We start from the raw sequence: 12,149 nt of genomic DNA, 5'->3' as shown, positions 1-12,149 counted from the left end.
TTAAGAGAAGGCCTTGCTTAGTCCAGGAGAGTGGGCATTTTTCAGGCTGTCAGCCAGATGGATGCTGAGGAGGAAACCCAGTCCACTGACCTAATAGCTATTGCCCATGTACCCTACAGATATTGACCAGAGGATACAGAATTTATTTGAGTTTCACCATTCCAACACAGAATAATCTGTGTGCAGACTTGAGCTAATAGGATGACTTCCACAAAACAAATCAGACAAGTAGAGGTCCAGAGGAAAATCTATTATTATTACTGTCAATAACAGTCATTTTAGTATACACTACCCTTTAATCTGCAGCCCCTGGAAGACAATAATCATAGACCCCTATCTGAACTGGAAGGAGGTGATCTTTTGAGACAATTGTTTGTGTGTTGAACTGGTTTTAATGAGTACTTTTTAAGGCAGGAGTCTTGAAAGCAATCCATTGTAGAGGCAAATATAATGTAGAATTTTTTTTTATTTTTGTACAGGTTGAGAGAAAAATGTTAAAAAGGTGAACTTCTATGTTTGGGGGATATAGAAGTTTTAGGTTGATAAAAGATAGACTTTTATTTTTTTTGCCCAGAAAGTAGCATTTCATTTCTTTTGCATAAAAAAACCAGTCTGAGAATATGCAAACAGTACATGTCAACACGGATTAGATTCTGAAACCATGGATGCACACCTCACATTCATGGAGTCATCTAACACTAGCACCAGCAGGTGGTCCTGGACACATTCTGTGTCACTGAATCTAAGCAGGCAGATGGGCCTGCCTGGAAAATAAATAGAAGGAAGAAAGGATGGGAAAGGAGGGAGGGAGGGAAGGAAAGACATTTCTGAATGCGTTCCCAAGATGGTAATAACTGGCACCAGTCTATGTTGGTGACCTTAATGGAAGCCTGTAGAGAATCTTCGGCCTGGGAGACTGAGCAGCCACGGACGTTTGATCATGTTTTCTGGTTAATGCCAAATCTCTGACATGAAGACCTGGTTATCTTTCACTTCTATGGAAGTGAGCCTGGAATGGAGTGTTGCAGCCAGGGGAGGATTACATCCTCTTTCAAAAGCAAACCGTGTGAGGGATGCGGGATAGAGAATGCAGTTCCAACTATTTATGAGTAAATTCTCTCTTAGGATGAGCCACATGGGAGATAAACTGGGGGAAGGGAAACTAAAAACTTAGATTTTAGAGGAACATCACTTTCCTCTGGTTACAGAGGATTGAGGCAATGTTTATTAAGATGGTCTATCACAAATTTGGATACCAGGCATAGTGGAGATAGGAAAAGTCATGCAGGGTAGGATGCATGATCGTGCCCAGGCTGGGGCTACATTTCAGACTCCAGAGCAAGGGGTTGGCAAATGTTTCCTGTAATAGGCCAGGTAATAAATATTTTAGGTTTCATAGGCTATACCATCTCTGTTACAACTATTCAGCTCTACCATTGTGCCATGAAAGCAGCCATAGACAATAGCAAATAGTGTATGTAGTCTTGTTTCAATAAAACTTTATTTAAAAAAACAGCAGGAGGCTGGATTTGGCCCATAGGTCACAGTCAGTTGAACCCTGGCCATGGGCAGGCAAGGGACAGAGCCTTACGAGGGGCTTTGAATACTTGGGCTGGGCTCTGGTTTCGGTGGAGACCAGCCTGCATTTTGTCCTCTCCAGCTTGAGAGCAGGAGCTGCACCTTCTTTGTGCTTCCTGGAGATTCCTGAGGAGTTCAGGGTGTTACTATGGACTCTGGTTTATTAAATTGAGCTCTGGGTTCAGGCCTGGTGTTTCCAAACAGAAGTACCAATGGGAAGGAGGACCAGGCCATTGGTAGAAGACGAGAGAAGCAGACATGGAAATAAAGGCAGACAACCTTTTCTTTTTTATTTCGCTTAGACAAAATGCAAAGAGTGTCTCATTAAATTAAAAAAGAAACAAAAAAGAAAATCAAATTGATTCCCCCCCACCCCTTCACTGACGGCACTCATCCTAATTAACAAAAGAAGACCAAATTGAGAACCCGGTTTCTAATGGGAAAGAAAGGTGTGCAAACGTGACTGAAGTTTTCCCCTGCCCGCAAATCGGTGTTCCTTTTAAAATCACAAATAGGCTAATTTCCCCCCCACCCTGTTTTCTTTCTTGCCTCTTGTGTGATAGAACTTCCAGTCAGAAGGTTTAATTAATCCCCCCATGCACTTTTGTAGAAAATCAGTAAAAATGCAATAGCCTGTGAAGATCATAAAACTGGACTTCTTTCCCAAAAAATCAGACGCCCAGGCGGATGGAGCTCACACTCAGACAGAAGAAAAGCGGGAGAGTCTTTGCACTGTCTGTGGTTTCAGTATTTTCTCTCTCTTTTTTTTTTTTTTAATATATTTTGGCAATTTTCTTTAATTATAAATATTGGAATTCCGTAAAAAAAAGGTAGCTTTGATTGAATTGTTTGAATTGTATTTACAACCGCTGTCCAGTCATGCTGTCTGTTATACCAGGGTGTAAGATTTTGCGTAGGGATTGTTGCCTTTCAAATGGCCCCGGGAGTCGAGCAGTGATTCTTGGGAGCTGCTCATTTTAGCTGCCTGTCCCAGCTCTGCCCCCTCCCGCTGAGGTAATGTGGCCACGGCCCCCGGCTGCCACGACTGTCCTTCTCTCGTGGAGGAGGCGGAGGAGGCGGCTTCCATCGGGATGGGCTCCAGGACCGTGGGGCGCTTCAGGGTCCGGCTTTTCTGAGGTTCCAAGCATGCTTGTCCTAAGCTCAGGTCCCTGCTGGTGCCTGGACCACCTCGGTTTAACAAAAAGTCCATTCTAAGGTATGGAGGCAAATGTATGAGGTCACCTAGAAGGAAAGACAGGGTAGTTAGTTGGTGTCTTCATTTGGTAAACACCGGCAGAATCCCCTGTGTGCACGTGGGTGGCCATGCGGGTTTTAGAGACGAGAATGGCGCTGCACACAGGTGCTTTTCTCAAGATCCTCCATCAGCGCTCACCACAAAGACAGGTGGAATCGTCCTCCTACCTCTTCGCTGGGCACGGGAGGAGCTCATTTTCCGACAGTACTTACTCGTATTAACTTACTTGTACAGAAATGGAGGAATGGAGGTAACAGAATCCTTCAAAACACCATCGTTGAAAGAAAAACATACATCAAAGGCAACAGCATCCACTGGTTACAAACGGTGATAGACCAAATCCCGCATGTGATTGGAAGTGCGGGGAGAGCACAGGGTTGAAGGAGAGACCAGGGATGTCAAGGGAAGAATGATGGACAGCTGGCTCTCGTCTTGGCAATTCTATGAAACCTTGTGACCTTGGCCAGCCACTTCATTATGGGTCTTTATGGTGGCTTTGGGTGAAAGTGCCACAGCTTATGGCCTCCTTACCAGGCCCTGCCTACCTGCTAACCTCTGCGTGGCTCTTCTGTTTCAGCCATGCTGTGTATAGAGATGACAGCAGCTTAGACCAGAGTTCTAGCATTTCTACTTCCTGCTCAAGGTCACTCTGGCTTCTGTGGTGCCATGTAAACATAACCTCAGGTCTCCTTCAAGAGCATCTGCTGGCTGGGCATGGTGGCTCATGCCTGTAATCCCAGAACTTTGGGAGGCTGTGGCGGGAGGATGACCTGAGGTCAGGAGTTCAAGACCAGCCAGGCCAATGCGGCGAAACCCCGTCTCTACTAAAAAACACAAAAACTAGCCAGGCATGGTGGTGGGCGCCTGTAGTTCCAGCTACCGGGGAGGCTGAGGCAGGAGAATTGCTTGAACCCAGGATGAGGAGGTTGCAGTGAGCCAAGAGTATGCCACTGCACTCCAGCCTGGGTGACAGAGCAAGACTCAAAAACAAAACAAAACAAAAACAAACCAAACAAAAAAACCCCAAACCAAAACAAAAATACCAAGAGCATCTGCTGCAGGCAGGGAGGTACCAGTTCTCTGGGATGCTGCAAGCCAGTGACAAGCATGACAGGGCTTTCCTCATGGCCATCCCCGCCCAGTGCGGGATCTCCCTAACAGGCATCCTTTGCTCAGGGATGCCCCATCAGCCTCACTGCAGCCTTCTCAGAGGTGCACTGCAGCCTGAGGTGCCTCCAACCAATCCCTCCTTCCCCTTCTCCTCTCACAGGTGTCAGACCTCTGTTATGGTCCCTGGACTCTCCTTGCCACCTCCTGCTTCCTCTTGCTTCGTTCTTCACAAGAATTTCCCCAATAAATTCCTTGCCTGTCTAATCTTTCTTCATAGGTGCTTCTCAGAAAACCTGAACTGCCACAGCTTCTTTCACCACCAACTACTGAAAGGTCAACTCTGACCTCTCATTGCCAAATTCTCTGGTTTCCTCTTGGTCTTCTTCCTACCTGCATTACTATAGCAATTGATGCTGTTGATATTTTTACTGTTGGCCGCCTCAGCTGCCAGGGCACTGTGGTCTTCCAGATCTCTGCCTACATCTCTGGCCATCCCTTCTCACTTTCCTTGACTGGATCCTTTTCTCTGTCTTTCCTCTAAATGTTACAGAGTATTCCCAGTGGCCTGCTCTCAGCCCTCTCTCGAAAGGCTTGGCTGCTTTCCTCTTCTCTTTATAAATAGCTTTCCCATCTATCTTTTCCATTTTGCTCTTTCTCCTGAGCCCTAAATGTGACTTTTCAGGTGCTTTGCTAGGCATTTCCACATGAGTGTCCGTCTGGAATTCTGAATAACACAGTCTACCAATTCAGTTAATGAAGGCCAACTCCATCCCCTCCCAATCCCAAATGCTGCTCTTCTCCCGTGTGCTCCATCTTGTGTAACATTATCACCATCCTTCCATCCTTGAAACCTCAGAGGCGACACTGACACCTTTCTCTCCAGGTTAATTCTACTGGCAAAATATCTCTTGACTCCTTATTTTCTTTAAAAAAAAACAAGAGATAAAGTCTTGCTCTGTTGCCCAGACTGGAGTGCAGTGGTGCATTCATGGCTCACTGCAGCCTCAAACTGCTGGGCTCAAGCAACCCTTCCACCTCAGCCTCCAGAATAGCTAGGGCTACAGGTACACATCGCCATGCCTGGATAATTATTATTATTTTAAAAATATTTTGGAGACACAAGGTCTTTCTTAGTTGCCTAGGCTGGTCTCAAACTCTTGGCCTCAAGCAATGCTCCTGCCTCAACTTCTCAAAGCACTGGGATTACAGACATTAGCCACCTGGCCTTGACTCCTTCTCATTCCCATCTTCAGGGCCCTGTTTCAAGGCTTTAAAACATCCCATCACCCCCTTGCAATGCATGAGCACAATGAGGGCCCAGCCACCAAGTCCACTTTGCCACCAACACTGCCTGGCTTGAGCTGGACTGACGCTGCGTCTGAGTTTCTGCTGTTTTGGTATAGGCAGTGTGCATTCTCCAGCCCAGTGCTTTCCACTTTTATCTTTTTGAGGTATAGGCAGACAAGGGGTATTTGTGCAGCAACACTGGGATGAGCCCAAGGAGTTGCTTCTGGCCACCTTGAGGTCTGAAGGACTCACCGTCTTGGCACACCTATAACTCATGTCATACCAGGTGCAAAACTCTGGCTAGAGAATGGGCTGGTGGTATGTGGTCCTGGAGCGAGGGCCCAGGGAAAAGGATGTGCAGGGAGAGAGAGATGATAATGGTCTGAGCTCAGGAGAAGCTGTGGGATGTGAGAGAGGGAATTAAATTGTAATACAAAGGGGGCCCAAGGAAGGCGGCTTCAGAGTCAATGACAAGTGGGAGTGGTGAGAGAGGGGAAGGGGTTAGGGGCGACTCCTTCCCAGGCTCTAAGCTCAGGAAACTCTGTGGACAGTGAAACCACTAACTGTGAAAGGGTGTATAGGGGAAAGATTGTACTTTGATGACAAAAGATGAAGGGTTTAGTTTCAGACCTGCTGAGTTTGATGCAGCTGGGGACATTCAAGACAAGGTATCTAGTAGGTATTTTTATCGTAGAAACGTAGCACTAGAATGACTCATTGCTCATTTTCTGAATCTAAAGTAACTGAATATTCTCGTTTCTTTTGCTTCAAAATATTCCCTGCTTTCCTTAGGTTGCTGTATGCTAACAATAGTTAATTGAGCCTTCCTCATCCAGCCCCTTTGGGCCTGTAGGCCCTGTAGGTGCAGGCTGAGGGGATCTGAGACCACCTGAGCCAAGCGAGGGCTGTCATTAGCCAGCTGCCCTGCTAGCGGGGCAACGGAAGTGATGTGTGTTTAGCTAGTGCTTAAAGCCTGAACCTTAGGAAACACTTCAAGTTTACCCACAGAAAAAGAATAACCAGCATAACAGAAGGAAAGGACTATTCAAGAGTATAAGGGAACTGGCCTGTAATCTCAGCACTTTGGGAGGCCGAGGCAATGGATCACCTGAAGTCAGGTGTTCGAGACCAGCCAGGCCAACATGGTGAAACCCTGTCTCTACTAAAAATAGAAAAATCAGCTGGACGTGGTGGTACATGCCTATAATCCCAGCTACTCAGAAGGCTGAGGCAGGAGAATCGTTTGAACCCAGGCATCAGAGGTTGCTGCACCACTGCACTCTAGCCTGGGCAACAAGGATGAAACTCCATTTCAAAAAAAAAAAAAAAAAAAAAAAAAAAAAAGAGTATAAGAGAACTAAAAATAAATATGGCCAAGTCAAGCCGTAAAAATGCATTTTATACAATGTAAATGAGCATACAAATTTTCAAAATGTTATTACCCTTCCTGAAAACCTTTTACCCCCAACAATAGGAGTAATGACCTTATTTTTGGGAAATCCACCAAATGATTTCTTTGTCCTTGTATTATTACATTGTTGCACCCCTTGGTATGTATGATTCAAAATTCCATTTAGCTTTTTCAGGATGTCTTTATTCTATTAAGTGATGATGAGTAATTATATGATTTCATTGGGAATGGCAGCATGTAATTCACTAAATGACCCGGCGACACTGGATTGGGCTCGCTGAAATTAAAGGCAATTCTAATTCAATGTTGGCTTCCTACTGTCAACTGGATCCAAGGGAAGCTCAGTAATAAATACCTAGACAATAAATGCGCCATAACATTCTTTTTTTTTTTTAGATGGAGTTTTGCTCTTGTTGCCCAGGCTGGGGTGCAATGGCGCGATCTTGGTTCACTGCAACCTCCACCTCCCACCTCCCGGTTCAAGCAATTCGTCCCCCTCAGCCTCCCAAGTAGCTGGGATTACAGGCATGCACCACCACACCTGGCTAATTTTTGTATTTTTAGTAGAGACGGGGTTTCTCCATGTTGGTCAGGCTGGTCTCATATTCCTGACCTCAGGTGATCCGCCCACCTCAGCCTCCTAAAGTGCTGGGATTACAGGCGCGAGCCACCGCACCTGGTCCATAACATTCTTATAGGAAGAAATTACATAATTTGGCATTCTTGTAAAAAGGGTTTTGGTAACTTGATGCATCTGAACTCTGGCTTATAAAAATATAATGGCATGAGGCCTACCCATTATAGACACTAATGAGGAGGGTTCAGGAATATCTTGCCATCTAGAATAGCTTTGTTCCTGAAAGATGAAATAATCTGATTTTTTAAAACTTTATGAAACTTCATGGCATTGAAAATTACTTATGTTCCTTTATGGTAGCTATTCTTCAGTCTTCTCTAACTAGGTGTTAATTATTTGCAAAAAAAAAAGTGATGAAAACATTAACAGAGTTGTCATTAAGAAATAAATTGAATAATTCTTTTGAAATGGGAACATCCTTTTGTATGTGAATCAATACATCTTAATTGACCAATCTTGCAATTTGTAGTTTTATATAATCAATCTCCAGAAGGTGATATCTTTATTCCTAAGAATCTTATAAACAAATTGTTAATTTTCTTATTTATTTATTTTTAATTATTTTTATTAAATATTATTTTTCTCATGTTGTTCGTATATTTGAGGAAATGCAACAGACATTTACCTCCAGGGTTCTTTAAAAATATAGGTCAAGAATGCCTCATGCTGTTTCTGAGACCCGACTCAATCACGAACACTTGACATATTTGTAATGTGTTGCAACAGATTTGGGGATAAATCTCTATTCTAGTGACTCCCCACTGAATGCACAGGGCTTATTAAACCCCTACTAAGTAATAGCATCGTGGTCCCCGCTGGACTGCAGAACATTCGGGTCTTAGATTGGAAGGAAGAAACGTGTTTGAAATCAAAAGATAGGACTCATAATATCTGCATCCTGCCTGCAGGGGCTCCCACTTCAGATGTAGTGATCAAGAGGGCTCCAGTCGCTGAAATGGACAGGTGAGAAGTAAAAATCCTTCATAATGGAAACAGCTCAGTGCTTACATGCAATGCCTACATGTGTTTGTTTACTGCAGGTCTGACAAGTATCTCTGAATATCCAATATCTCTGATTGATCCAGTCTTTCAGGTAAAACTCCATGTAAAGTTGTGCGATTCTCTAATTAGCTCCCTTCAAAAATGTGTATTTTCTGATTAGCACCCACAGCAGCCCTTTCAACTGTGTGCATGCTGCAAATGAGTTCTCTCAATAATTCATGCACTTACAGAGAAGAGAGCACCAGAGTAGTCAGCGGTAAGCTCTGTTATTATAGGCACTTATGTCCATTAAAACCCCAGCCCATGTGCTCATCAACAAAGCCTCTGAGGATGTGGACTCTCTAATAGTCATCCCATGTGCTTCAGATGCCTACACATACCAAGACAACTCACACAGTTATTGATCCAGAAAGAGACACGTGATGTGTGAGACTGTGTTGACCATGGGGACATTGGCACAGCATCCCCCACCCCCAGCACCCTGCCATCCGCCTGTGTCACATGGGAGAAACTAGCCCTTGGCTTTAATTGTGGTGATGAGGAGTAGAGGCCAGGATAACACTGCCTGCATTTATCTGACAGTTCTAGATCTGAGCTCAGTTTCCTCATCCATAAAATGGGAGTAATAGCAGAATCTAGCATAGAAGGCTGTGGTGAAGAGTAAATTAGATAATGCATGTGAACACCTTCCATGGATTAAGAAATCTGTTTCCACAGAAAGCAGGGCCTTCATGGGTGTGTTTGGCACTCCCCAGCTCACTTGCTCCATAGCTTATCAGTCAGGACCCTCTCCAGTTCTCCTATGCAGTGAAAAGTAGCAGGGATCCAGGAGAAGTCTGAGGATCTTTTGTGCTTTGAACTCCAAGGTCACCATATTGGGTCACCATGCCATGGGTACTCACCTCCACTGGGTGCAAATGCCCTCGGCGTCTCTGTGTGTAAATCTATCATTGCCATAAACACTGGCAAAGGCAAATGCCCGGTCTTAGTACTTGTTTCAGTAAACCCAGCTATGACAAAATTCACTTATATTCCTGGTAATGATTTCCAAACTCTATGGCGTCACTTCCTCTGCTTTGCTTCCCTCTACCTTTCTCCACATTTCCCCCTTCTCCTTCTCCCTCCTTCTTTCCCTTCCTTTTTCTTTCTCTCTTTCTCTCATTCTCTCCACTCTTTCCTTTATTTTCCTTCTACTATGGTTTGGCCGTGTCTCCACCCAAATCTCTTCTTGAATTGTAGCTCCCATAATTCCCATGTGTTGCAGGAGGGACCCAGTGGGAAGTAATTGAATCACGGCAGTGGTTTCCCTCATACTGTTCTCATGGTACTGAATGAGTCTCATAAGGTCTGATGGCTTATAAGGGGTTTTCCCTTTCACTTGGCTCTCATTTCTCTCTTGCTGCCTCTATGTAAGATGTGCCTGTCACCTTCCACCATGATTGTGAGGCTTCCCCAGCCACATGGAACTGTGAGTCCATTAAATCTCTTTTTCTTTATAAATTATCCAGTCTCAGGTAACATGAAAACTAACTTCCTTCCTTCCTTCTTTTCCTTTTTTTGTTTCCCTTGTACTAAAACTTTCATCCATGAAATCAAAGGCATAGAAAAGGGGTAAAAGCATGAAGCAGGGGATGAACAAAGAGATGGCTGAGTGCAAAAAGACAGCAAGCAGGGCATAAACATCAAGAAAAGTGTGGTGCGTGTGTGTGTGTGTGTGTGTGTGTGAGAGAGAGAGAGAGAGAGAGAGACAGAGAGACAGAGAGAGATAGAGAGGAGAGAGATATGGGAGGGAAAATCCAACTGGAAGAGCAGCATACTGAAAGGGGAAGTGGAGGCATGGAGAAGGAAAGGACTAGCACTGGCAGGAGGACCCGGCTCATGGTCTGACAGCAGGAGGGACTGAGCTTGAACTCACTTCCATGCCCTCCTTCTCCGCTGCTCACCTACCTGCCCACACTGCCGGTTCCTTCCCCTTCCCAGTGAGCTAAACCCAGTTAGTGTCTCCTGCCTAACCCCAGCATGAATACAAAGGCTAACAGAGTCCTGCCTGGGCCTATGGGACAGGGTCCCCCCTGCTGACTTCTTTGGGCTGTAGTGGTGGATTTGCACACCACAAACCCACTGTGCTCTGCCTTGAGGCCAATACCCTTCCTGTCAGACTCTAACTGAGGGTGAGGGATGAAGCAGGTGGAGAAGGCCCAGCACAGAGAAGGGCTCTGGGAAACTGAGGGACTGAGATGCAGGAATATATCAGGGTCAGGGGAGGCTGAGATGAATGAGGTTGGGTGAGTGTGAGGGAGGATGGATGAGAGAGAGGGGGATGAGAGAGAGGGGGAAGAGACAGAGAGAGAGAGAGAGAGAGAGAGAGAGAGGGATCAGAGAGAGGGAAACACACACACAGAGGGAGGCAGAAAGAAAGAAATGTAGCTACACAGATCCATAGACAGATAAAAATTAAGGGCAGAGTCACAAATAGAGAAGGGAAAAAGGGAACATGGTAACCAACTGGGACAGTGGTAAGGAGTAGTGGGGGAAGAGGGCACCAGAAAGGTGGGCACTATGAGAATAAATGTGTATTACCCACAATTAACAGCCCTTGTGGAGCTTTAAAGATGTGTGTACCATACAATGACCACTGGCCCATCCATCACTGGGGCACCCATTTCTCATTCTCTCCTCATCAGCCTCACCAAAACCCAGTGCAGATCACAGGCTGCACCCATCACTGCCTTTCTGGAGGGAGACCAGGCAGCTGCTTTGACTTCAGCCTTGAGGATGAGACGCTTTACCAATTATTGCAGCATAATGCTTTATTATTTGACATCATGCTTCATTTCTCATCCTTCTGTTGCTGCCCTCTGGGGACCTTCAGTGCCATTAACGTCTCCAAAAGTCCTGATTAAATAAGTCAGCACTGATTTCTCCTTCCTTCCCTAACCACTCTGCATACAGGTATCACAAGCACCACGTTGCCTTTGGTTCTGAAATGTACAGATTTCAGGCCCCACATCTATCATCAGATACACACTCAGAGCTTGTCCCCCTCCACTCTAGTGCACTCATGGTGCACTAGAGCCATGGTTGGCCTGACTGCGTGAAAACTGCTGTACTAAAGCTGCCTCCTTTTAGTTGAAACCCAGGAAAGCAAAACTTCCTGAACTTTCTCAATCTATTCGGACACACGCAAAGTTTGAATGTATTTCAGTTCTTGGAAGAAGGATGGCAAAATCAATACTGAAACAACAAGAATGAAGTGATTCACAAAATCTATAATGGATGTGCATTCCATTAATCCATCATCAAACAATGGCTCTTGCCATCTTGCAGGCACCACACTAGGGGAAAATATCTGAACACTAGATCAGAGGCTCTCCACTGAGGGCGGTTTTGTTCCCAGGGGACATGTGGCAAAGTCTGGAGACATTTTGGTTGTCACAACACAGGGGAGGGTGCCACTATTGGTACCTATTGGTCAGAGGCCAGGGGTGCTGCTCAACATCCCACAATGCTCAGGACGGCCCCTGCCACGAAGAATGATCTGGCTTCAAATACTAATGGTGCTGCTGTTGAGAAACTCTGCTTTAGATGATGAGAATTCATAATGCCAAGTGTTCCTTATTTCACTTTAATTCTACTTATAAAGCATTGAATTCAACCAGGATAAGCAGTTGTACCCCTCAGCCTCAGAATACTAGTCCACAAGGAGTGACGACCTCAGTTCTTCATGGAAGAAAATAAGAGATGGTCCAATGGAACTGTAATAAGAAGGCAAAATCCCCAGGTCTTTCTCCAGTGGCACCTGCTGAGGTGGGAGCTGACTCCAGTGGAAAGAACAGTAGTTACAGACTGCAGGGCTTGGTGTTGAAATA

General features: G+C 45.2%; 1 protein-coding gene across 2 annotated transcripts in view; it reads right to left on the bottom strand.

Moving 5' to 3' along the window:
• Positions 1-448: 448 nt before the first annotated feature.
• The window catches only part of DSCAM (DS cell adhesion molecule), an 861,731-nt gene continuing 850,030 nt past the window's right edge, over positions 449-12,149 (bottom strand). For both annotated transcript variants that reach the window (XM_050784546.1, XM_050784547.1), the window contains one exon: positions 449-2,820. In XM_050784546.1, the coding sequence (XP_050640503.1) occupies positions 2,468-2,820 (353 nt within the window). In that variant the 3' untranslated portion in view covers positions 449-2,467. The remainder of the gene's footprint in view (positions 2,821-12,149) is intronic.

Source organism: Macaca thibetana, chromosome 3 (assembly GCF_024542745.1).
Source record: "Macaca thibetana thibetana isolate TM-01 chromosome 3, ASM2454274v1, whole genome shotgun sequence".
Lineage (NCBI taxonomy): Eukaryota > Metazoa > Chordata > Mammalia > Primates > Cercopithecidae > Macaca > Macaca thibetana.
This window is presented reverse-complemented; position numbering and strand designations above follow the sequence as displayed.